We start from the raw sequence: 27,441 nt of genomic DNA, 5'->3' as shown, positions 1-27,441 counted from the left end.
CTGTTATTCATGTGGAGATAGAGCAATATACCACCTTTTGAAAACTCCTCTGTAAAACTCTTTTTGTCTTTGAACGATAAGGTTGAATCAGTGGAGTGGGGTGGGCTTTAGCATATTTCTTTTTACACCTGTTTTCATCTGTTTTTAAAATTTTTAAAACCTCTTGTTACTCAGTATGCCTTTGGGATATGGTGAGCTAGAAATTTGACTATAATTACATAAGTAGCCATAACTTGGTAACTTTAGATATGTGAAATTTTTGTGAACCATCACTGCAAGCTTAAGTGCCTTATTTACTTGTCAATAGGTTGGACTATAAGCTTATCAAGGAATATTAACCATCATGGCTATCATCACCCATATGTATCGTCAACCACAGCTATCACTTAAGTTGAATGTGTGAATTCACCTTTTGAGTTATGAGGATATCAGTTATTCTCAAGTGTATAGGTTCTGACACTCTCACACTCTTTTGATGTTTAAATGAAAAAAACACCACTTGTTTTGATATTAAAATATCTGAAATGTGCTGGAGAGAATTATCTTTGTTTACATGTTTTAGGTTTATATGTCTATTGAAAACAGGTTTTGTTTCCAGTTTCAGGTTTTGCTCAGGAGTAGATAGTAGGGATGTGCAAATTGATTGGAATTCAAATCTATTTGACTCAAATCTGGGTGACTTGAGTGATTCAAATTCTAATCAAATCTCCCCTTAAAAGGGCAATTCAATTCAAATTCAAATTTTTGAAATTCAATTTGAATTTGATTCAAGAGCCATTTGGCACCTTTAAAAAACCATTCAGGTTCCTTGATTGGTTAAAAATATGCCAAAACAGGGTCAAATTTATTTGAATTTGATTTGAATTTGATTTGAATTTTCAGACCAGATTCGGTTTCAATTCAAATTGGAAAATATTTTTCAGAGTTCAATTTGAATTCAAAACAAATCAAATAATTAGTTTTGTGCACATCTCTGGTAGATAGACTGTTTAAAAACAATAACAACTAGAATTCCAAAGTCCACCAAGTGGAGTCTGATACAAAATAGTGGCTGGGGGGTGAAGTCAGATGCAAAATGATGGCTGAGGAGCCAGAGGTGATTGCTTACTGCACCAAGGAACTATATACTAGAATGACGCCAAATGCAAATCTACACCTGAGTCATTACAGATGAGGAATTCTCACAACCTAATTTGTAGAGCAGAAAGCCTTGCTGTTGCTATTGAAAGTGCATGCGTGAGTCAGAAATCCTTGCAGAACTACTGCAAATGATCCAGCGTTCTGCAAGTAGATCCTAATCTCCCTTCTGCCTATTTCTGACTTAAAACATATAGATGATTTCCTTTGATGTGTAAAACTAGAATTTAAGGACTTGATTGGATTTACATGCCATTCTAAGCACTCTCCCAATGATTTCAATGGGAGAGTTAAGGACATGCTTAAGTATTTAATCAGTGGGACTTAGAAGTGCTTAACTTTTTGTTGTATTATGCACATACATGTGGAATTCAGATCCAGATTTAGAGCCCACCTTTTCCCCACAACAGTAAAGTTATGTATCTCTCCAGCATATAGTGGAGAAAACATATATTCCACTACTAAACCAGGCCAGGCTAGTGCTACTTTTATACTTTATTGTACTTAAAGGTTTGTTTTGTTTTGTTTTGTTTCTTTATCTCCCTTTGTCTAGAAATGAAAAATTAAACAAACATTGTAGACTGGAGCAATCAGCGTTTTGGAATAAATTTTGTCTCCCCATCCACTTGTGCCTTTCTCTAGTTAGTTAAATTTTCCATCTTCTTTTTTTCTTCCCTTGCAGGTGATCACACTGGAAGGGTGGGTGGAGATTATGTACTATGTGATGGATGCTCACTCATTCTACAACTTCATCTACTTCATCTTACTGATCATTGTAAGTACAGAGTGTCTATCCACCTGAATGAATTGAATCCTATGTCCCAATCACTTTGGGATCCTGAAAAGGGTTATATGGTCTTCCCAAAGTAGTTCTAGATAGGGGGGTGGGAATCATAGTTCATTCTGGATTGAACAAGGCTTCAGTTCTGGCTCTTCCTCTCTTTCAATTAGCTAAATTATTCCAGTCAGCTCATTAATCAAATTTAGTTCTGCCTTTCTAGTACAAGTAGTTAAATTTCATTCAAGATTTCTGGAAATCATAATTTCCCCTTCCATTTTCCCATTTTCATCTTATTTATGTATTGTTTATTTTTCTATGCAAACCGCTTTGAGAACTTTGGTTAAAGAGCGGTAGATAAAAAATGTGTTGTTGTTGTTGTTATATAATAGGTAATTGGGCATTTTTGATTAGGCAGCCCCATCTACACCCAAATTGCAATCAATGATCTAAAGATCTTACAATCTAAGTAGATATTATGTTACATATCCATAAGGCATGGCTTATGGATATGTAACATAATGAATGGCAAAAGGAAAAGGCAGCTGTGATGGTATTAAAATTAAGAAGTTATGCATACAAAAAGTGTACACAGACTTCTGTGACATTTTCCTTGGTACCTTCTTTTTTGCTCAATTAATTTTAGATAAGAGCAAATAAGATGTTGATGAATCACTGACATTCTGAACCTACACTGAAGTCATTCCAACTTTATTCATTCTGTCATATTCATCATTAGGAGATGTGTGCATTTGGACTTCCAGAACTTCCACGTTCCTGTTCACATACATGAGTTAAGCAGGAGATTAAAAAGAAGCAATAAAGTCTAATGAAAAGAGGAAAGTAAGAGTATTTTAAAAACAGACAGACAATTTGTGATTGAAGAGCTCCATCAAGGGTGACAGCTGAACATAATTTCCTTTTCCTGTGCTCAACTGCTGATGCTTTTTCCTTCTTTGAGAATGATATCAAGTTAATTGTTTTCTTTTCATATATTAAGCGTCTCTGTGTTCTAATCCTCTGCCCCCTGACCATTGGATAAATCTGTGTTTCACAGTTCTAAGCATGGCTGTCCTCATCCCCACCCCATCTCAGGGGGTTCTCTCATATGGCATGGCCTCTGAAATGGATGTCAATGATCCAGGAGCAAGCCCTACCAATAACGTTCTGGAATCAACAATATAGCACAAGGGCCTGGCTGCATCTCTGGATATCCAGTTGGCTGGTTGTCCTAAACTGAGATTTGATGTGGGCAATTGAGGGGAGGAAAGCAGGAACTCCAATTGATAAGCATTCTACTTTCCTTGTGACTATAAGTGGCACTGGAGCAAAATTCTGATAATCCTTCATGCATATATTTTTTCATTCCCAAAAGGAAATGGAGAGTATAGGCCATTCAGGGGCCTAGATGCTTGTTAGGGGTATGGCTCTTTACCACTCTCTTTATGGGCCAGAGTCAATATCCAAGCATTCTTTGGCCGAGTTAGTTTGTGATATCAGAATGATCCACCTCACCTTTTACCACAACCTGAAGATATACCTTCCTCATTTTCTACCCATGATGAAGAGTATGCAGCTTTTTCTCTTCTTGTTATGGATATGGGTGCTGTTTGTAGCCCAAAGTCCCACCAAGAAACAAAGGAGCATGTACGTTAGGGATGTGTGGACCGGTTCGGGGGTTCGGTCTGGAGGTTCAGGGGTTCAGGATTGAACCAACACCTCCCCCCCCCCGGTTCCGTACAGACCGGAACCGAACCTCTGGAAAAGTCTGTGATCTTTTTTTAATTTTTAAAAAATAAAATAAAAATACTGGTAGCCCCTTCAAGGGGCTTCCTGTAGGCCATGGGGGGTCCGTAAAGGTTCCCCCTCCCCCCGGCCTCTGAAATCACTGCCACGGCCGGGTAAAAGGGCCTCTTTTTGGCCCGTTCAGGCCTTGTAACTGGCCAATGCGCATACGCAAATGATCTCTGCGAGGCCGTGGGCCATGCCAGGCCAATTCAGGCCTCGTAACTGCATGCGGTGGCTATTTTGGCCACCGCCACACATGCATAAATAGCCTCTGTGAGGCCTGGCATGGCCAGTCTCTAGGCAGTTTACAATAAAATACAAATTAAAACAGAATTAAAATGTTAAAACTGCCCAGAGACTTGCATTTTGGCCAGTATACAAATATGTTAAATGAATGAATGAAAGAATACATCGTCAAAATTGAACAGAATGTTAAAACTATTAAAAACTGTGAATCTAATTAACAGAGAATAAAAACAGTTTGCCCACATGTTCACGATCTAAATGAAAAGATACTTGAGGGAAAGGGAAGGGGCTAAGGGAAAGTACTGAGGAACACTGAATTAAAATACCTGTTAGTGGAAAAGATGTGGTAAAAGAGACATAGCTATGTCTTGCAGTGTCCCTCAAAGAGCAGGAGGGATTGGGAGAGCAAGTGAAGAGCAGGTAAGGGAACTAAAACCAAAACAAACAACTTTCCTCTACAGTTATCAACCCCAAGTGCTTTGCCCAAGGTAGCAAAATCAGGCAAGTCAGAAACAGAGCATCTGACATCGGACACCCCACCCCCATAAAATACAGCTGAAAATCATATGAAAAGACCAGTTCCAAAAACACTGGTAATAGATACCCTATTATATAAAACAGTATTTGATCTGTAACTGTACCTTCTCCTTCTATCTTCCTGCTTGCTAATATCTTCTCCATTTTATTATACATTATGCCTTTCTTTTCAACCGATTCCTAGGTGGGTTCATTCTTCATGATCAACCTGTGCCTAGTAGTCATTGCCACACAGTTTTCAGAGACCAAGCAGCGAGAGCACCAACTGATGCAGGAGCAGAGAGCGCGGTATCTGTCCTCCAGCACTGTGGCCAGCTACATGGAACCAGGAGACTGTTATGAGGAGATCTTCCAGTATGTCTGCCATATTGTACGCAAAGCCAAGCGCCGTACCCTTGGCTTCTACAACAGCCTGCAGGATCGACGCCTGGACCGAACAGAGCCAAGCACAACCAAGCGGAGCATGAACGGGAAAGATCAGAGGCAATACAGTAAGATTTGTGGGGGCTAGCCTGTGGGATGAGGGTGGTAGGGGAAGCACAAAACAAACAGTGACCAGTAAGACCATTTTTGTGCACCAGGGTGCTGCAAACACATGACCTGCAATTTTGGTAGTGAGTAGGCACTACAAAATATAGTGGGAAAGCTATAATCTGTATATCAGAACTTTGTTCATTGGACAAGCAGTGTCCAATCATTCAGTCCAAGCATAGGAAGAATTTAGGTCCACGGGTTTAGTGGCGGGGGTGGGCGCAGAAAATGTGGCAGGTCGGAATTATTTTAACAGATTATGAAAAAGGCAAATGGAAGCACATTTTCAAAATCTAACAGGTTTTATAATTAAGAGAAAGAGACTTTACTGGACATTTAAACTGAGGTAATCTAGCATTTCTGACAACCACAGGCCTAGAGTACAATACACTGGGGAAATCAAAACAGGAGAAGCAAGTTGTTTGTTGAGGGACAGAAAATATATTTCAAAATACTGGTGACATAGGAAAGAGTAATATAAAATTGTTCTGGAGAATATCAGAAGGACTGCAATAACCAAAAGAGGGTTTCTTTTACAAGTGGCTATGTTGACTTCTAGAGTGGACCATAGGGATTTTGATACCCTAGATAACATGTTAACAAGGACCCTGCTCACTCTGCGGACCCTTGTGTTTCTGGGCCTAAGAGCCCCTCTTCAACTGTCCCACTTGTCCTGCATTTTGTCCCATCTGGGCCTACTTATAGATGGCTTGCCTCCTGCTCTCTGTACCTTCAGTAAGCTGTGACCCCTGCCTTTCAATGAGTTGGGACTACTGAAGCAGTTCACCATCCGTATCCCTCATTAGAGCTACTTGCGCAAGGACCCCTTTCTTGTGGTCCTGGTCCTTCCTTGCTGCTTTATAGCATCAAACCCTCCCCCCTCCCTGAAGGACATGCTCTAGGTGAAAAAGAAGTCTCTGGCAGTATAGTAAGCCCTTAAATGGACATAGGGGTAGATATAATTAAGTCAGCTGCAAAGAAGACTCAGGAAGTTGATATGTGTTTGAACATGCAGTTCTAGTCCGAAGATAGTGACATTAAAAACTACCTTTTAGTGCTTAACTTTCCTTCAAGATAAACGTGTGTGTGTGTGTGTGTGTGTGTGTGTGTGTGTGTGTGTGTGTGTGTGTGGAGAAATAGCCTTTTCCTGCCAGGCTTACAATCTCAGCATTTTGAATGTTAAGAGCATTTTATCACCTATAGGTGGTGATTTCTTTCAGCATGACCCCTCCCTTTATGATATTCTGTCCTTACTTTAAAAAGAAACTTGCACAACACTTCCACTGAGATGTGCTAGGAATAATTATCATGCTGTAACTCATTGGGGGATGAGGTTCGGAATCACAAGCTCCATGTTTCAAGCTCCTGAGCATGTTATGAACCAAATCCCCTCTGTGGTTTGATTCTAGCCTTCTTCATGGCTGCCACCGCCACTGCAGCTGCACCCGGCCTTTTCTCAAACAGACTTACAGTAGGGCAACGATGGAGAGATCCCTCCATGAAGCCTGTTTGTCAGCACAGTCATGAATTTGAGGGAAGTGGTTGTATGTTGGGGGCTTTGCAGGGAGAGTTGGAGCAGGGAGACCCCCAACCCCACTGTGCATCAGGAATGCAGGGAGGCCCAATCTCAGAATGGGCTTCGGTGGGGGAACTTATTTGTTTTCTACTTTTTAGGGGAGGGGGGAGTTGTAAACCCATTCCAAATCAAACTGGGGGAGCTCCCCCATCATGAGCTAAAAATTAAACACTAATTTATTAGATAATTACAACTGACTGTAACATATGGGAATCCTGGTGATTAAGATCTTGTATACAAGAAGGCTGTTGGATGTGGTACATATGTGAGTTAGGAGATCTCTGCCTTTAAGTACAGCCTGCTGCTCTAATCCTGTAGGTCACTCTAGCTGCAGGAGAAGTACAATTACCACTGCAGCTAAAGAAGTATCCTGTCCTTGACAAGGCTGTTAAGTTCTACTCCATTTGCCATAACTCCTTACAGCAATTTCTCATGTTGCACAGCAGCAAACCTGAGTTTTCTCCTGAGAATAAACTCCACAGAGAGCTGCAGCCTATCCCAGCTCTTTCATGAGTGTACCTGCATGACATAGGTGCTTGTTGCACCCACATCTTATGTTTATAGATGTGCACATAAATTATCTTACATCTACATCTATAACCCATGGGTGAAATGGTCCTTAGTGACAAAAAGGAGGATGGAGTTATGCCTACTCCCAAGTTCTGCTGGAATCACAACAATTGTGACCCTAACCCAAAAACAATTTCAGCTAAAATCAGTAGGACTAAAGTTGTCACACAGAATGTTCTCCTTTCTTCCTCTCATCCTTCTCAGTCCTGCAGACCTAGCAGGACTGACAGCTAATAAAAAATGTAATGTTGACACTAAAATGAATAGAACCAATCTGATGACAACAGAATGGTTCTCATGAACTACAAGGACTATTTCTACAGAACCTTTTGTAAATAAAATTGTATTTCTAAAACATTTACTTACACAATCAATAGGGCTACATAGATTTTAAAGACAGAATCATCTTTTGTTATTTTTTTTTAACCTCTTAGATAACTTAGGCCATGGCCTCTTATTTAATGATGTCTGCAGTCTACAGAATTATTCCACCCCTGCTACAGAAGGGAACACAACTGTCTCCAATCTTTTGTGGCTGAACTAGAGCGTATCTCTGAGAGACAAGCAATCTCCATTTCAAGTCTCTCAGTGATGATGAGCTTAATACTTCCCTTGTCAAGCAGTTCCAGTGCTTAATTTTCCTCACTAGCAACCCAGTTTAGAAGCTGCTAAGCTTAATTAAATACAGGGATGCAGAACTATAGCTCTGTTCTGAAATAATGGATATTTCCCCCTTAAATTTGATCCTTATATGTATTACTCAGGGCACTGCCGGAAACACAATGCAGTTGATTATGTGCCACCAAGCATCGGCCAGCCTGTTGCTATGACATTGACCTCTGATCCCAGCAACTGTCCAAGATGCCATAAGGCCCAGCAAGAAGCAGCCCAGAGACTTTCTGTGCTCAAAAGTGCTGATTCGGATCAGGAAGGAGGAGGGGGAGCCAGTGAGGAGGAAGGAGATGGAAAGAAAGGAAGTGATGGGACTGAAGACTTGGAAAAAGAAGAGGACGATGGAGAAGAGGGTGGCCAGCTGACACTCCTCAATGATATGTGGCAAGAAGTGAGGGTCAAACTGAGGGGAATTGTGGAGAGCAAATACTTCAACCGTGGAATCATGATTGCCATCCTCGTGAATACCATCAGTATGGGCATTGAGCACCATGAGCAGGTAACTAATACTAGTGGGCAGCTGAGGCCTATACATTAACTCAGCAACCTGATATTGTGCAGCATAAAATGGATAGACACATACCTGCCAACATGTCCCTATTTCCCAGCCACGTGAATGGGAAAATGGGGACATGTTGGCAGTTATGTACCATGCAGCTTAAAATGGATAGACATTGTCTGGCATGCTGTGGTTGTTGGGTGTCTTCTGTGGACATGAACATGACTATGTCCAAATTATGTAACCTTCTCTCTAGATAATTTGGCACCCCTTGGGACTGGTAAGTCATGTGACAAAGGCTCTATCTACATAATTGGAATGTTCATTTTGGGCAGCCATCAAATTTGAGTTGGATAGGCTGAGCAGGTGAGAAGAGGCTCCTGGATCTGTTGTTTTCCCTTACAGCGCTCACCATTATTTTGTTCCATTATTATTTCTTATGTACAACTCTGTATAAAACTTGCACAACCTGCCCGCAATGATCTCACAGGAATTCAGCTCTATTCAAATGCATGGAAACTTTTCAGTAGCAATGATACTTGGGAGACAGGCCAAGAGTCAAGTAAAGAGGCAGAACTAAACAAATTTAGCACATATGAAAACTGCATGGAGGACAGCTCCAGGCTGAGTAATTTAAAAAACCAGCCCGGAAGCCCGCCAGGCAACAACCGTTAGCTGGTGTCTGCTAAATAAATGTTACTTAGTAAGAACTTAAGGATCAGATAAGGTAGCAACCCTGAAATGGGTTCTTTCTTCCTTTGCTTCCACACATGATCATTTTTTCTCTCACTGTATTCTTTTCCATTTCTGTCAAAGTGTTTCTCCCTTAAAAACATAAGAACAGCTCTGCTGGATCAGGCCTATCTAGGCCAACATCTTATTTCACACAGTGGCCCACCAAATGCCTCTGGGAAGTCCACAGGCAAGAGGTGAGGGCATGGCCTCACTTCTGCTGTTGCTCCCCTGCAACTGTTATTTAGAGGCATCTTGCCTCTAAGGCTGGAGGTTGCCTATAGCCCTTGGTCTAGTAGCCATTGATAGACTTATCCTCCATGAATTCACCTAAGCCCTTCTAAAAGCCATCCACGCTGGTGGCTGTCACTGCATCTGGTGGGAGAGAATTCCATAGGTTAAATATGCATTGTATGAAAAAGTACTTCCTTTTGTTGGTCCTAAATTTCTTGGCAATCAGTTTCATGGGATGGCCCCTGGTTCTAATGTTATGTGAGAGGGAGAAAGATTTCTTTCTCTTCACACCATGCATAATTGCATCTATTTTTTCTAAAGAAGGACGACTCTGTCTTTAGAAAATCTTTTATCTCCGTCCCCTCTCTTGTCCTTCTCCCTATACAATCCAGCCAACTGATCTTTCTTCCTTGTTTTTGCCACCCCCACCTCCCACAATCATCTCCTCATTTCTCTCTTCATTAGCTAACTGAATCCTTTGTCTATGTGGTTTAGTCTAATACACCCTCTGGGGATGGCACAGGCACTTCACCCGCCGCTCAAACAAAATCCATCAGCTTGCCCGTCTTTCCAGCTTAATTAAGAGACACACAAGCATGGTCTGCCTGTACAAAAGTATAGGAGAACCAGGTGAGTCCTGTATTAACAGAGCACAGGGAAGCTTTTCATCTCCTCAAGGGGAAGGGAGGGCAAGATCCCATCTTTTGATCGGTTACTGTCTGCAAAAGAATGCATCCAGATATAGAAAGCAGCTGTCTGCCCAGACACAAAAGTGGCTCTGTCAAAGCAACAGCATATATAGCCATCAGTTACAAATTTCATCCTCTTAATGCTGAGTGGGGTCATAACCTAAGAGCCATCTTATACCAGACCTCAAATGTTTGTACCGACCTCAAAGCCTTTATCCCACTGTCCTGTGGCAAGTCTTGTCTGTTTATTACATCATCATGTATAGGGCAGGGTGGGGACTTGGAAGCACGAGGTTTCCAAGGTATGTGGCTTGGAGATTTGTGTTAGAATATTGAAAACTCCAGCAATTGCTTTGTTTTTAAAGAGGGCATTTCTGTGCCTTGTGGTTTGTAAAGATTAGTCTGAAAATTCAACAACCACCAGTATGCTAAGGGATTGTAAGAGTAGTTATTATGTTTGTCTCTGTTGTCATTTATTTCTAAAGTGCCTCAGCACTAGACACAGTACCATAATTGCATTAAATTAAAAAGAACAAACTCTGACTACAGACTTACACTCTAAACTATGAAACAAGTGAAAGGATTTCCCAATGCATCACTTTCATCTCTCACAATTTTTACTCCTCTCCCCTCCCAACATTTTCACATCAGACATTGAACATCAGTAGTTTGGCCTCAACTAGGTACACACACACACACACACACACACAGAGAGAGAGATTTTTAACTTATGTTGATTTCAGGCAATTAATTCATGCAAAGTTATGTTCTTCTGCATGATATATCCTCAAAGCAGCCACACCCTGATGTAGGGTGTGTGTCGAAAATTAATAATCCAACTATTTTAATTAATATTTTTAATTATGGCTCTGTAGGAATTGTCTTATACCTGTGTTTGCAACTTCAAGTAATGATATGAAGAACCTGCATTAAGAATGTGCAATTACTCATCCATAACACTAATAATACTAATACTAATAATAATAATAATAATAATAATAAGGAGCATGTGGAGTACACAGTTAACAATCAATGGTGAGACACTTGGACAGGTTAGCATTAGAAGAGGAATTTTCCAAGGGGACTCACTATCCCCTCTGTTGTTTGTAATCGCCATGACCCCACTTTCACAAATACTCAACAAAACAGGCCTTGGATACCAAACATCTAAAACATCAAGTAAAATAAACCATCTGCTGTACATGGACGATCTGAAGTTGTATGGAAAGTCCCAGTCAGAAATCAAATCACTGCTAAACACTGTCCATATATTCAGTAGCGATATAGCAATGGAGTTTGGACTAGACAAGTGTGCTGCATTAATAAAGAACAGAGGGAAAATAAGAAAAACAGAAGGAATAGAACTGTCCAATGGAAGCAAGATCAAGAAGCTGGAAGAGAAAGAACCTTACAAATTCTTGGGCATTCTCCAGGCTGATAACATTGCACACGCTGAAGTTAAAAGAAAAATTGGAAGTGAAAACATCAGGAGAGTTAGAAAAATCCTCAAGTCCAAACTCAATGGCAGGAACACCATACAAGCCATAAACACCTGGGCTATACCTGTTATCAGATACACTGCAGGAATAATAGACTGGACCCAGGCAGAGCTAGAGACGCTGGATCGTAAGACCAGGAAAATCACGACCATCAATCATGCTCTGCACACCCGCAGTGATGTCTATAGGCTATACCTCCCTCGCAGCTCAGGTGGAAGAGGAATGCTGCAAGTCCATCAAACAGTAGAGGAGGAGAAAAGAGGCCTTGAAGAATATATCGAGGACAGTGAATAAGATGCACTTCAAATGGTCAATAATGCAAAACTATTCAACACCAATGAAAGAAAGCAGGCCTACAAGAAAGAACAAGTCAAGAACCGAGCAGAAAAATGGAGAAATAAGCCCCTGCATGGTCAATATTTGCACAATATAAGTGGAAAATCAGACATCACCAAGACCTGGCAATGGCTTAAGAATGGCAACTTGAAGAAAGAAACAGAGGGTTTAATACTGGCTGCGCGAGAACAGGCACTAAGAACAAATGCGATAAGAGCAAAAGTAGAAAAGTCAACCACAAACAGCAAGTGCCGCCTTTGTAAAGAAGCAGATGAAACCGTGGACCACCTAATCAGCTGTTGTCAAAAAATCGCACAGACTGACTACAAACAAAGGCATGACAAGGTAGCAGGGATGATACACTGGAACATCTGCAAAAAATACAAGCTACCTGTAGCCAAACATTGGTGGGACCATAAAATTGAAAAAGTGGTAGAAAATGAAGATGTAAAAATATTATGGGACTTCCGACTACAAACAGACAAACATCTGCCACACAATACACCAGATATAACTGTAGTAAAGAAGAAAGAAAAACAAGTCAAAATAATCGACATAGCAATACCAGGGGATAGCAGAATAGAAGAAAAAGAAATAGAAAAAAAATCACCAAATACAAAGATCTACAAGTTGAAATTGAAAGGCTGTGGCAGAAAACGACCAAAATAATCCCGGTGGTAATTGGCGCCCTGGGTGCAGTTCCAAAAGACCTTGAAGGGCACCTCAACACCATTGGGGCCACAGAAATCACCATCAGCCAATTACAAAAAGCAGCTTTACTGGGAACAGCCTATATTCTGTGACGATACCTATAACAACCGACAATAAAATTCAGCCATCCCAGCTCCTTGGGAAGGACTCAATGTCTGTATAAAACAAAACAGTCAATAACACCTGTCTGACTGTGTAAACAAGAAATAATAATTCAATCACATTTTGCAAGGAGGTGATATTGAACAATGGCTAACAACTGGGAAAACTCATCTCATAATGAAAGACCCAGCAAAAGGTGCAGTTCCAAGTAATTATAGACCGATAACCTGCCTGCAACCATGTTCAAATTATTAACTGGAATAATAGCAGATGAAGTGATGCAACACTTATTAACTAACAAACAGCTTCCAGTTGAACAGAAAGGAAATTGCCCGAACACCAGAGGCACAAAAGACCAGCTGCTGATTGACAAAATGATTTTAGAAAATTGCAAGAGAAGAAAAACAAATCTAAGTGTTGCATGGAATGACTACAAGAAAGCCTTCAATTCATTGCCTCACACATGGATACTAAAATGTTTAGAAACAACTGGTGTCAGCAAAAACATTCAGATATTTATAAAAAAAGCAATGAGCATGTAGAATACACAGTTAACAATCAATGGCGAGACACTTGGACAGGTTAGCATTAGAAGAGGCATTTTCCAAGGGGACTCAATATCCCCTCTGTTGTTTGTAATCGCCATGACCCCACTTTCACAAATACTCAACAAAACAGGCCTTGGATACCAAACATCTAAAACATCAAGTAAAATAAACCTACATGGACGATCTGAAGTTGTATGGAAAGTCCCAGTCAGAAATTGAATCACTGCTAAACACTGTCCGTATATTCAGTAGCGATATAGCAATGGAATTTGGACTAGAGAAGTGTGCTGCATTAATAATGAACAGAGGACAAATAAGAAAAACAGAAGGAATAGAACTGCCCAATAGAAGCAACATCAAGAACCTGGAAGAGAAAGAACCTTACAAATACTTGGGCATACTCCAGGATGATAACATTGCACACACTGAAGTTAAAACAAAAATTGGAAGTGAATACATCAAGAGAGTTAGAAAAATCCTAAAGTCCAAACACAATGGTGGGAACACCATACAAACCATAAACACCTGGGCTATATCTGTTATCAGATACACTGCAGGAATAATAGATTGGACCCAGGTAGAGCTAGAGACGCTGGATCGTAAGACCAGGAAAATCATGACCATCAATCATGCTCTGCACCCCCGCAGTGATGTAGATAGGCTCTACCTCCCTCGCAGCTCAGGTGGAAGAGGAATCCTGCAAGTCCATCAAACAGTAGAGGAGGAGAAAAGAGGCCTTGAAGAATATATCGAGGACAGTGAATAAGATGCACTTCAAATGGTCAATAACGGGAAATATTCAACACCAATGAAAGAAAGCAGGCCTACAAGAAAGAACAAGTCAAGAACCGAGCAGAAAAATGGAGAAATAAGCCCCTGCATGGTCAATATTTGCACAATATAAGTGGAAAATCAGACATCACCAAGACCTGGCAATGGCTTAAGAATGGCAACTTGAAGAAAGAAACAGAGGGTTTAATACTGGCTGCGCGAGAACAGGCACTAAGAACAAATGCGATAAGAGCAAAAGTAGAAAAGTCAACCACAAACAGCAAGTGCCGCCTTTGTAAAGAAGCAGATGAAACAGTGGACCACCTAATCGGCTGTTGTAAAAAGAACGCACAGACTGACTACAAATAAAGGCATGACAAGGTAGCAGGGATGATACACTGGAACATCTGCAAAAAATACAAGCTACCTGTAGCCAAAAATTGGTGGGACCATACAATTGAAAAAGTGGTAGAAATGAAGATGTAAAAATATTATGGGACTTCCGACTACAAACAGACAAACATCTGCCACACAATACACCAGATATAACTGTAGTAAAGAAGAAAGAAAAACAAGTCAAAATAATCGACATAGCAATACCAGGGGATAGCAGAATAGAAGAAAAAGAAATAGAAAAAATCACCAAATACAAAGACCTACAAGTTGAAATTGAAAGGCTGTGGCAGAAAACGACCAAAATAATCCCGGTGGTAATTGGCGCCCTGGGTGCAGTTCCAAAAGACCTTGAAGAGCACCTCAACACCATCGGGGTCACAGAAATCACCATCAGCCAATTACAAAAAGCAGCTTTACTGGGAACAGCCTATATTCTGCGACGATATCTATAACAACAGCAACAACATTGACAATAAAATTCAGCCATCCCAGGTCCTTGGGAAGGACTCGATGTCTGGATAAAACAAACCAGTCAATAACATCTGTCTGACTGTGTTAATAAATCCTACTAATTATAATAATATAATAATATAATATGCTTTGAAGCACTGCTTCACACATTTCAAAACAGCATGCATCCATCCAGTGAGAGGCCTGCATGTAAGACGGGTATGGTAATCCATGTGTATGTTTCATGCAAATTCCTATTTGGAAGCTTGTTCTGTGTAACCTGTGAAGCCCACTTGAATTGTGAAAATATTGAAAATACTGGTACCATGGGCATCCAGAGGGAGGGGCAAGGAGGGGCAGTTGCCCCCCACTGAACTGAGCCAGTCCAATTGAATTCAATAGGGCTTTAAGAGGGGTTAAAGTGGGTTTAGGATTGCAGCCTTTGCCCCCTCCTTTGAAAATGTTCTGCAGACACCTACAAAAAGCAACTTTACTGGGAACAGCCTATATTCTGCTATGATATGTGTAATAACAGCAACAACATTGATAATAAAATTCAGCCATCCCAAGTCCTTGGGAAGGACTCAATGTCTGGATAAAACAAACCGGTCAGTAACACCTGTCTGACTGTGTAAACAAGAAATAATAAATAAAATGCATGGTCACCTTCATGCAAGGCACTTACTTCTGTGTAAAATCTCAGTCTCTCAGCAAACTCAGATGAACTATATTTGCTAGAACATGTTCACATAATTTGTCAATTGCACACTAATATGGGAACAAAAGATAACCAGAGCATGTCCTTGCACAGCATTCGTGACCAATGTGGGCTCTGGAACATTGGCTGATCTAGAAAGATGGCTTGTGAAAGGTGTGTTTCAAGGAGTCATAGATGCCCCTTACTTCCTTTGGCAAGAAGACAGGGTCAAGGAGGCACCATGTCTGCAAGGAATGCAATGAGCAAGATTACACAGTGCAAATTAGCGTTGTCTTCCCAGGTCTACCCAACAAATGTTAGAGATGCAATCTGTCTCTTGTTTTTCAGACTGATAGTAGAGAACATCCTTTATATCAGGGGCTCCCAAACTTGCATCTCCAAATGTTATTGGACTGCAACTCCCATCATCCCCAGCCACAATGACCAAAGGCTAATTTGGGGGCTAAAATTTGAGATACCCTGCTTTAATTTTAATTATTATTTTTTTTATGTTTTTGGCTATGTTTTTTGGATATTACATTGGTGTGTATTCACTTAGGCAGCATGTAAGATGGCCAACGGTTTGGTGGAAACTGTGACTCTAGCTCAGGCCCTAAAAGAATCTTTGGACATGATCAACCACCCTGAGCTATTCTGTCAGGGTGGTCTAGAAATCGAACAAATAAATAATACATACATACATACATACATAAAAATACTAACTAGGGTTGCCAGGTCCAGATGGTGAAAATAGTCAAAACTCATCACCAAAAAAGTTGAAATAGTTGGTGTTATTCACTAAAAAAGCCTCTACTTTGTATACAAAGTATACATAAAATTTGCATAAAATTTGTGTACAAAGCATACATAAAATTTGCATAAAATTTGTATACAAAGTGTGTGTGTATGTGTGTGTGTGTATATATATATATATATATATATATATATATATATATATATATATACACACACACACACACACACACATATACATACATACATATATATGCGCTAATTGGTACAATATATGCATACTTCACTAGAAATAGGATAATTTGATAATAAATACAACTCAACAGGCAGAACACAGAGCTAATCTATGGAATTCTCTGCCACAGGATGATGGTCACCAGCCTTGATGGCTTTAAAATACGCTTGGGCAAAGTTGTAGAGGGCATGTCGGTGTATCAATTCCCTTCTCCAAATATTTGCTTATTTTACATTTATATCTCACATGAGCCATGGCTGAGTGGAGATATAAACTTGGGTCTCCCCAGTCATCCTAGTCCAATGCTAACCAGAAGACCTGCGACTTTGGAGCACTGCTGCAGGACAGAGTAGACCATCCGATGCTAGATAGACCAAAGGCCTAGCTTAGCATAAGGCAACTTCATAATGTCAAGGGTCCACAGTAAATCAAAGCAACCTCTGGAATGCATGGGATTTGGGTTTTTACTAGCAGCAAAGCAAAAGCAAGTGTACGTAGGACAAAGTCACTGGAAATTACTACATTTGAATCGTCAGTCCATAAATCATAGTCGAGTGCTAAGTCCAATATAGGTCAATGCCAGGAGAGGGGTCGGTTGCCAGTTCCATAGTCCAAGGGGTTCTGGAAAGAGTCACAAGTCAATAGCCAGGCACAGGGTCAAGATCACAGAAGCAAACAGGAACAAGGTGCTCAAAAACAGGGAGCTGGAACTGCATGCCAAAGCAATCAGTTGAAACCAGCGTGGTGCAGAGTGAGCGGTCTGAACTTATACCTCTTCAAGTAGGGGTGTGCACGGAACCGCGGAGCTGCGGTCCGGCACTGGGGTGGGGGGTTCCATTAAGGGCGGGGGGGGGGCTTTACTTACCCCTCCCACGCTTTCCACCTTTGGTGCCGTAATTATTGTAAAAATCCCCGCGGCAGGATCCCTCGCCACCCGCTTCAATCGGCGACGATTGAACGCAGAAGGCTTCCTAAAGACTTTTGCAGCCCGGCAGGGAAGGGGGCGGGAGGACATCCCCCTGCCGCCCGCCTGTTTCTAGAGAGTGAGCGGTCGGGTCCGGGGCGAGATTTAAGGGGGTGGCAGGGGTCTTCAAGGGGGCGGCAGCAGTAGGGGCTTCAAGGAGGCTTCAAGGGGGCAGCAGGGGAGTATCCTGCTGCCCGATTTTTTTTACCACGGAGGAGCCATCATCGTCAATTGAAGCGGGCGGCGAGGGATCCTGCCGCCGGGATTTTTACAATAATTACGGCACCAAAGGTGGAAAGCGCGGGAGGGGTAAGTAACCCCCCCGCCCTTAATGGAACCCCCCACCCTACCCTTCCGAACCCCGAACCGCCCATGTCCGGACCGGTCCAGACGCCAGTAGAATGGCCTCCGAACCGGTCCGTGCACATCCCTATCTTCAAGGTTAAATGCCAACTGAAGCCAATTAAGACCCTGCCTGCCTTTGGAGTTACAGATTCAGACGCCTCCCTGGTCAGACTTTGCAGCCAAACGGCGGCTGCTTCTCTGCACAAAAAGCTGCTCCTTTCTGCGATCACACCACGTAGCTCACTGGTCTGCTGCCTGGTCCTGGCTCCTCCCCATCGGAAGAGGGCAATGGCTCCCCAGCAGCCTCCTGCTGTTCCACAACAGGAAAGCACTCTGTCCGTCTGTCTGTGGGGCTTCCTCCTCAGCGACCTGCAGCAGGACCGTATCAGGGGACTGTGGGTCAGGCAGTTCCTCCTCAGAATCTTCTGAATCAGACCATTGCCTGACACATGAGTTCATAAGATGTAAGCTACCACATTCTACAAGAGCAGAAACGTCTCATCTGTAATAGAGGGCGATCATACACTCACACTGAGCCCATCTGAATAATTAGCCCTGAGACAGTAAAAGCATGAACTATCAATGTTAGGTCCCAACCTGATACATGAGGTTGGTAAAAGCAGTGGGATCCAGGAGCATTCAATTTAAACTAGATGACCCGCACAGAGCATCTGTGCACTCTTTGGGGCGGGCTTTCCCCCCTCCCCCCTGCCCCCCTCTCTCCTGCCCTCCCTCCCCCTCCTGCCCCACTCTCTCTTGCCCTCCCCCTCCCCGCACTGAGTTCTTTACCTCTGCTACCACAGGCCTTACTGGGTGGTGGGCGGCCAAAAAGGGCCCCGCCACCACTGTCCTCCTCCCGGGTGGTGAACAGGGAAGTTTCGCTGCCCGGTTCCCTCCCGCCCCAGCCTCCCATGGGCACCTGGCTTCCGCGGGTGGGGTGGGGCTTCCGTGGGCGGGGCAGGGCCCCCGCCATCGCCTGGCTTCCATGGGCGGGGCCCCGCATGGCTTCTGTGGGTGGGGCGAACCCCCCCGCCGCTGCCTGGCTTCCGCGGGCGGGGCGGGCCCGCCGCTGGGCCAAGTACCAGCTCCACAGCCTGCTGCTTGCCTCCGCAGTACACCCCCCCATCTTCTGCCCTAGTCCCCTCCCCCCAAGCCTTCCGCCCCAGCTTGCTCCCTCCTCTGTTTCCCCCTCTTTCTTTCTCTCTTTTTCGCTCTCTCATTCATGCTCCCCCCCCCACGCTTTTTAGCCTGCTTGTGTTTTCCCCGCTGGCCGTTGCTGCCTCCTCCTCCCTCCAGTCCCCAGTGTCAGACTCGGGCTGCCAAGCGTTCAGCCGGCTTCTTCCTGCATGGCCCTCCCTCTAGTGAGCATCTTCCGAAGCGGCCAGCCGTTTGTCTCTGCCCAGCCAGGCTCCACCGCTTTCTCTCCCCACAGCTTCCCCCCTTCCTTCTGCCCCAGTCCGTTCAGTTCTCCTCTCCGCTTGCCTGCTTTCCTTCTTTTCCTTTCCTCCCTAAGTGGCCACTTCCAGCCAATCCGGCGCCTCCGCTGCCCAGCCAATCCGCTGTGTTGCCGGGACGCATCCCCACAGAGGCATGTCTACAAGAATTAATATAATAGATAGGGCAGACTGCACATTGTCTAAGCACCTCAGAGTCCAACAAGCTCAGAAAGTAGCCACATTCATATAAGAAGCCCTCCCACCACATCCCCAGCCCACCTTTCTTGTGGTAGCAAGCATGACTTGTCCCCTTAGCTAAGAAGGGTCTGCCCTGGTTACATTTGAAAGGGAGACTACAAGTGTGAGCACTGTAGGATATTCCCCTCAGGGGATGGAGCTGCTCTGGGAAGAGCAGAAGGTTCCAGGTTCCCTCCCTGGCATCTCCAAGATAGGGCTGAGAGAGATTCCTGCCTGCAACCTTGGAGAAGCCGCTGCCAGTCTGTGAAGACAATACTGAGCTAGATAGACCAATGGTCTGACTCAGTATATGGCAGCTTCCTATGTTCGTATTTTATTTTCAGGAGCCCTAGTACATTCCACATGAATGGCCAAGCAAACCAAATCCGAAAAGTACATTGGTCACTTAATGAACCTGAATTACTCTCATTAATCTCTAGGTTCTATGTCAAACAGCTTAGAGTTCCAAAGGAAGGTGCATGTGTGTATTGTGGGGGCTGGGGAAGGGATCCTACATCTGAGATCACACAGTCTTGCTTTCATATTTAAAAGGAGGCAAACAACAAAGATAAAAATGCCCAATAAATTTTATTATTTGAAAAAGACATTATTTCATTTAGAAAACGCTCTACAGTTCAATTTTTCAGCTCATTTTTAATAATCATAATTTTTATTATTTTTTTATCCACATGCCACACCACAGCACTGGCTTTACTGCTTCACAAAACGATATTGTGACAAGGAAAACATAATCCAATAGGCAGTAGCCCGTCAATCTAACACCTTAGAGACTTGTATTGCATTATTTAAGGGCGGGGGAAGCCAGTGCTGTTCACCAACTCGAATAGAGTTGTGGATGGAGAAAACTTTGGTTCCTAACCCATGCTTCCTGGGTCTGCTGCCTTTGGTGCTTGTGTGTTGAACTTGACCATGCTCTTTTTGTGGGAAGGTGTACACAGTCAGTTCCCAGCTCTCAGCTCCATGGGCTGCAGCTGAAGCTGGCTGTCCTGGTTGGTTGCCAAAGCACCACTCCTCCTCGTCCTCCTGGCTCAGAAGCTTCCCTGGTGATGCTGCTTGCTTCCTCCGACTGGCGTCCTCATCGTCGACAGACAGATGTGTGCCACCACGGCCCACAGGGCGGTGGGATCACTTCTGGCGGCGGCAGGGGAGGCTGCTGCTTGCTGGATGGCTGCAGCTCTCAGGGCGCACACCACTGAGCTGCTGGCACTGGGGGAGGAGAATGCAAACACAACAGATACATATTTGTACACCGCTTTTCAACAAAAGTTCCCAAAGTGGTTTTCATAGATATAAACAAACAAAGAAAACAGCTCCCTGTCCGCAAAGGGCTCACAATCTAAAAAAGAAACATAAGATAGACACCAGCATAAGCCATTGGAGGGATGCGGTGCTGGGGATGGATATGGCCACTTGCTCTGGGGAAGCTCCTACGAATGCAGGGGAGCCTCTGATTGGCTGGCGGATGGTGCAGCCACTGCTGCTGTGAGTCACCATGACATCAAAAAAGGGAAAGGGCTAGCTAGCCACATGGCAGTGGTGGCAGTTGGCCCCGGACACTCCCTCCAACACAGAAATTGTTGGAGGGGGTTCAAAATAATCAGGAATCCGGGGTAAAGGTCACCACCTGGCGACCCTGATACTAACTCCAGCTCCATCAAACCCACCTACATGTCATGTACAAGACGATTGTCTTTTAAGGTACACACAGCTGTACCCACCATGGGGTCGTGCTGTTTTTTCAGCTGCTGTGTGAGCTTGGCTCTGCACACCTCTGCTCTTCAGATGACACACAAACCTGCCTCCAAATCCAAACCCAAATCCCTCTTTAACATTTCCCCTGCTTTGGGTGGGCTGCCCTACTTTTAAATCAACATTTTAAACATCTTGCACATTTGCCCAATTAAAATATGTTTGCTCCAGGGTGAGGAGAAGAGGCTCACGATTGACACAAGGGCCAGTCTTTTCAGCTCAAACAGGGAAAATGGGGGGCAGACTAGATGTTGTCTTTAAACACACCATGCATGTTTTTTCCTCCCCTATAAATAGGATCCATCAAGAGACCTGATTCCAAATTAGGACCACAGCATAGCAGGAAGGGATTTAATCCTTCACCCTCATTGCTGTTCTGACCCAGATCAGGGGCCCCTGCCCTTGCTATCTGCTCCAGGAGGGAAATCCCCCCTCCCTCCACACCCCAGTCCCAGTCTGGATCCTGTTCAAAGTCACATCATGTTTGGCCTTGAGTTTTCTCTGAATTTGTTGCTTGCTTGCTTGCTTGCTTGCTTGCTTGACTGATTGAATTCCTCTACCGCCTGATATAAAAAAACTCCAGGAAGTGTACAAATTAAGACATAATATAAAAATAATATAAAACAGTTAAAATTCATAAAACAGATAAAACATCTCAATAAATAAAAATACATTAAAATTAAAATTTCAGTTGAAAGCCTGGGAAAACGGATACATCTTCAGGGTCTTCCTAAAACCAAACAGGGAAGGAGATGCTCTTATTTCAGCAAGAAGTGCATTCCAAATCCCCCAGGCAGCCACAGAGAAGGCCCAGTCCTGAGTTGCCACCAAACGAGTCGGTGGCAACTGTAACTCTCTGGATGAGCTTAATAGGCAACAGGGTGCACAATAAAGAAGGTTCTCTCTTAAGTACCCTGGACCCAAGCCGTTGAGGGCTTTATAGGTAATAACCAGCAAGCGCAGAGCCAGCCACAGAACAGTGGCCTGTGTCTGGCCCCGCTCAACAGCCCCTCTAGTTACACCCCATGTGCGTGATATCACGTGTGTGGGGGCATGCCTCAGGCTCTGGAGAACCCGAGCAAGATCCCCACCCCTGTCCATTTCAGGCAGCGTTTGCTGCCTGACAGCATGTGTTTTCCTTTCTCTCCCTCCAGCGAGATACATGCTGTCAGGCAGCAAATGCTGCCTGAGATGACAAGAAAAGAGCTCTCTCGGGCTCTCTGGAGCCTGAGCCATGCCCCCGTGTGTGTGTGTGTCACATGTAAAGGGGACTTGGGATAGCCCGAGTAAGCTCTCCCTTTGTCATTTCAGGCAATGGTGCCTGGCAGCATGCAGTTCCATTTCTCTCCCTCCAGCGAGGGAGAGAAAGAGCAAGCGCTGCCTGAAAAGGACAGGGGGGAGCTCAGGGCTCTCCAGAGTCCGGGCGTGGGCAAGGGGAGTTCACTCGGGGCTCCTCTGGAGCCCGAGCCACACACCCCATGGGCTTCGGTAGACTTTTTAATTGGTGGCCCAGGTTCTTTGAACCCGTTCACACAATGGTGGCTCCGCCCCGATAACCAGCACTTTGTATTTCATTAGGAAACATCTCAGCAGCCAGTGCAGTTCTTTTGGAATTGTTGTTATATGGTCCCTTTGGGTAAACCCAGAGACCAATCTGGCTGCCACATTCTTGCCACACACTTGAAATTTATACATCAGAACAAAATTTACATCTGAATGTGGTTCCACAGTGAGTTCACCACTCATATGATGTACATCTGGACACACCCTTAAAATATTTTTCAAGAAGAAAAGGCATTGAATTGAATGCTTGGTCCAATATTTCTTTATTATCTATGCATTTTTAGTTCTACTGTGATTGGACTGTGCATGTCAAAGCGATATTCATCTGACATTAACTAGCTGGCAATAGAGTGTGCTTTCTCTCTTTCTGTGTCCCTCTTTATGGGACTTGTATACGTGAGAATTCTGGGGGTGGTGAGTGTCAGAGGATGAGCGGTCCAGAGAAACCTCCCAAAGGAGTTGGAAGGCTGGGCTGTATCTGCTGTTTCACCCGTTAAACAAAAGCATTCTTAGGAACAGCTTGCTCATAAAGTAGCAGAGCAGACTATCACTGGGGTACAAGACTGGACAGTGCAGTCATAGGAAAAAAGTATGAAAGTCAGTGAGCGCTCTGCTTAGTCAAGCGTTTCCCTTATTTATTGAGGGCTGTTCTTTCATCACCATTCTCCATGACACTGTATCTTCCAACAGGTTTTGATATGTTGTCCTTTTCAACTTTATAGCAGGAGAGCTGGTCTTGTAATAGCAAGTATGAATTGTCCCCTTTGCTAAGCAGGGTCCATCCTGTTTGCATTTGAATGGGAGACTGCATGTATGGCACTGTAAGATGTCCCCCTTAAGGGATGGGGCCACTCTGGGAAGAGCAACTGCTTGCTGGTATGCAGAAGGTTCCAAGATCCCTCCCTGGCATCTCCAAGATAGGGCTGGGAGAGACTCCTGCTTGCAACCTTATTGGAGAAGCTGCTGCCAATCTGTGTAGATAATGCTGAGTTAGATGTACCAATGGTCTGACTCAGAATAAGGCAGCTTCCTATGGAGGAGATCTATCAATGGCTGTTAGTCTTGATGGCTATAGACTACCTCCAGGCTCAGAGTCAAGATGCCTCTCTGCATACCAGTTGCAGGGGAACAACAGCAGGAGAGAGGACATCTCTTGCCTGTACAGGATGCTGGACTAGATAGGCCTTGGGTCTGATCCAGCAAGGCTGTTCCTGTAGTGTTGCTGTGAACTCAGGGCACATTTTAATGCTCCATTATACCACTTTGGGCATGTGAAGAGCAGTCTCATCTCATCTGTGCAACATGAGACAGTGACTTCAGTCGTCCAGACCCTGCAAGATGCTATCTCCATTTTTGTCCTTGCCTCTGACCACCCCCTGGCCAAACTGCCTTGTGTTATCCTACTGTACTTTTTATGGCACCTGTTGGTGTGAGTGGATGATGCCACCCCTAGTTGAGGCCAACTCCATAGTGAGATCTAAGTTATGCTAGATAAGGAAGACTGTTTCCAAATTGTACACTTCAGCCTTGGGCACATCCACAGAACTTTAAAGCCCTACACAGCTTGTGACCCAAGAACTTGATGGGACTTGCTACCATATTCCTGCTTGTGCACTGAGGGCATCCTGGGAGGCCCTCCTGTGCGTGGCCCTGTTCTCAACGTGAGGCAAGTGGCATGCAAGGGGAGGGTCTTCTCAGATGTGGTATCTCGGTTGTGGAATACCCTCCCCAGAGAGGTTTGCTTGCTGCTTACACTATTGTTCTCTCGGTGCCAACCAGAAGACCTATTTATTCTCGTTTGGGAAAGGCCTTTGGGAAAGAATTGTTTCAGTGCTGTTTTAACAGCTGTTTTTAAGACTGTTTTTATCTGCTGTCCCTAATGATGTTGTACCTCTCAACTACTTAAGGTTGATGTGAGCTGCCTCTGGCCCTCAGGCCTTGCAATGAATGCTGCTTCCATAGGGTCTTGTTTTCACAAACACTTGGGAAGTTAGTGGCTGGGTGTGAAAAATGCCAAATTCTCTCTACATGCAGTATGTTGATATTGATAGCCTACATTTGCTGACTAACCTGCCCAGTCTTACTGCATGTTGATGGAATATTCCTAGCTCAAAGTCTGCGATGAATCAGACAGCGTGGGCATAGCCTTTATCAAGAGGGATATTGATGCCCTCAGGTTGATTACAACCTGTGTTTAATATGATAAGTACTAATGTAGGCATCTCAGTCTTCTTTTAAAAATATATATGTTGCCCAGCTCTGAGGAGAGCAAGATAAAAACATAAATAATGTTTTGAAAAATGGAAGGATCTGACTCAAAAGAAAATTAAAGAAACTGAATAGGTATCACTGATTGGCAGTGACTAAGGGCAGAGAACAATCAGGATAATCATCTACCAGTACTCAAAAGCTATAAAGACAAGACTTATATGAGGGAGAGGTCATCCAGAAGCCACAAAACTGAAAGAACCTTTCAGCAAAGGATCAAGTATTGTTTCTTTAAAATTCTTGTTATGTCTGGGGTAATGTTCTTTTCTGGGTTATCTATAGCAACCCCAATCAAAACATAATGATATTCATTAGGACCTCTGAGAAATGTTTCATTTGAGCCAGACCTTTCACCCTCGGACCTTTTGTTAATCCCAGGACCTTTTCCTCCAATACCAAGACTCAGTCCTGGAAAATGTGAAATAATGTACCCAGCTGTTGAATGAGGAGGAGGAAAAGCTCTCCAACATAGTGGCTGCTTAATGCACAATCATGGAAGGAGCCTCCGACCTTGTTTCCCCCCCACAGATGATCTAGGGTAGGAGGCATCTCCTACCTTAGTAACCATTGTGTAAGCCACCCTATAGTTTTTCAGCAGCTATTAGTCACCTCTTTTCTTTCTTGGTGCCTTGAGAAACTCTCTCCTCCTCCTCCTCCTCTGCATTTGGCCTCCCACCTCTCTATTTGTCTTTCTTTCCTCCCATGCCATCTTTTCCACTACTTTTTCCTTCCTGACATTCCTTTTTGGCGACAGTTGTGATCACTGTTCTTGGGGAAGAGAAATGAGGCAGAGCCAAGCTAGCAATGGGGAGGGGGGATGGCATTTTCCTTCAAGATCTCTTACTCCTGTGTAGACTCAGAGAAGGCAGATTTCAGAAATGTACTTCTTGCCTATCATTTCTGATTAACACTTTGGCTCATATAATAATCTTTCCCAATGTGACAAGAATCTGTGGAACTCCCTTCCCCAGGGCTTCTGTGTCCTTTTAATCAATGTGGCATTTAGAAATGTTTGGCGCTTTATAAAGCTCTGTTTCTGCCCCTAAGCACTTAGTGGCAATAACCCAAGCCAGGAGGGCAGGCAGTACAGTGCATCTGTCTGCTTTCCTTCCATTTGCTCTGATGATAGCTAAATAGTCTGAATCTCAGTGTGGACATTCTAAAAATGCCTCTGAATCCCAGCTGCTGGAGGGCAACAGTGAGGGAAGGCTATTGCCTTCATGCCCTGCTTGTGGTTTTCCTGAGAGCATCTGGCTGGCCACTCTTGGAAACAAAATGCTGTACACCAGGGCTGCACAACTTTGGCTCTCTGGTGGATGTTGGACTACAACTCCCATCATTCCTAACTATTGGCCACTGTGGTTGGATATGAAGGGAGTTGTAGTCCTTCAGCTGGAGGGCTGAAGTTGTGCAGCTCTGGTGTACCTGATGACTCTTTGGTCTGGTCCATCAAAGCTCCTCTTATGTTCTTATCCTCTGCAATAGCATTAAGAACATAAGAGTTTTGCTGGATCAGACCAAAGGCCCATCTAGTCCAGCATCCTGTTTCCCAGAATGTCCCATGAGATGCCTCTGAGAAGCCTACAGCCTATTCTGGCTATCACTGCACAGCAACAAGTATTCAGTGGCATACTGCTTTATCCCCTGCTGGCTGGGCACAGAGGCACCTTTTAAAGTGGTAGTTCTCTTACACTTAGCACGGGGAGAACAACTATCCCTCCAGCATAGCATCCTTCCAGTTGCTGCTGGGGTCTCCTTTGTGTTTCTTTTTAGACTGTGAGCCCTGTGGAGACAGGGAGCCATCTGCTTATTACACAAGAAGCTGACTTATACAGAGGCTTCCAGCCATTAGTCCAACTAGCTCAGTATTGTTTACACTGACTGGCAGCAACTCTTCAAGGTTTTAGTCAGGAGGCTTTCACAGCCCTATCTAGAGATGCCAGGGATTGAACCTGGGACCTTCTGCATGCAAATCAGATACAACAAATATTTATATACCGCTTTTCAACAAAAGTTTCCAAATTGCTTTGAGAACTTTTGTTGAGAAGTAGTATATACATATTCTTAACACAATATATTATTCTTACAACATGTAATAGTAATAATAAATAAATACATACATACATACATACATACATACTTGCCTCTGAATCTGGAGGTGCCATATAGCCGTCATGACTGTTAGCCATTGATAGGCCTATACTCAAAGCTAGACCTGGAATTTCTCTTCAAAGCAATTAGAGGACTATTTCTGGATTCTCTCCAAGAAGAAACTGAACTTTAAAGAGAATGGCTAACATTCTGGGCAGTGCAATGTAAGCATTAGGGACCGGCCGGGGTGGCTGCGCAACATAAAAAGCAACCCTGGTGG

At 43.7% G+C, this 27,441-nt stretch overlaps 1 protein-coding gene across 5 annotated transcripts in view; it reads left to right on the top strand.

Annotated features, from left to right (window-relative positions):
* CACNA1I (calcium voltage-gated channel subunit alpha1 I) overlaps positions 1-27,441 on the top strand; it is a 228,718-nt gene that overhangs the window by 100,133 nt on the left and 101,144 nt on the right. For all 5 annotated transcript variants that reach the window (XM_053253047.1, XM_053253048.1, XM_053253049.1 and 2 more), the window contains exons 6-8: positions 1,820-1,912; positions 4,671-4,977; positions 7,928-8,334. In XM_053253047.1, coding sequence (XP_053109022.1) covers positions 1,820-1,912; positions 4,671-4,977; positions 7,928-8,334 — 807 coding nt within the window. The remainder of the gene's footprint in view (positions 1-1,819; positions 1,913-4,670; positions 4,978-7,927; positions 8,335-27,441) is intronic.

Source organism: Hemicordylus capensis, chromosome 5, assembly GCF_027244095.1.
Source record: "Hemicordylus capensis ecotype Gifberg chromosome 5, rHemCap1.1.pri, whole genome shotgun sequence".
In the NCBI taxonomy this organism is placed as follows: Eukaryota; Metazoa; Chordata; class Lepidosauria; order Squamata; family Cordylidae; genus Hemicordylus; species Hemicordylus capensis.
Note: the sequence above shows the minus strand (reverse complement) of the source record. Positions and strands in the feature narration are given on the sequence as shown.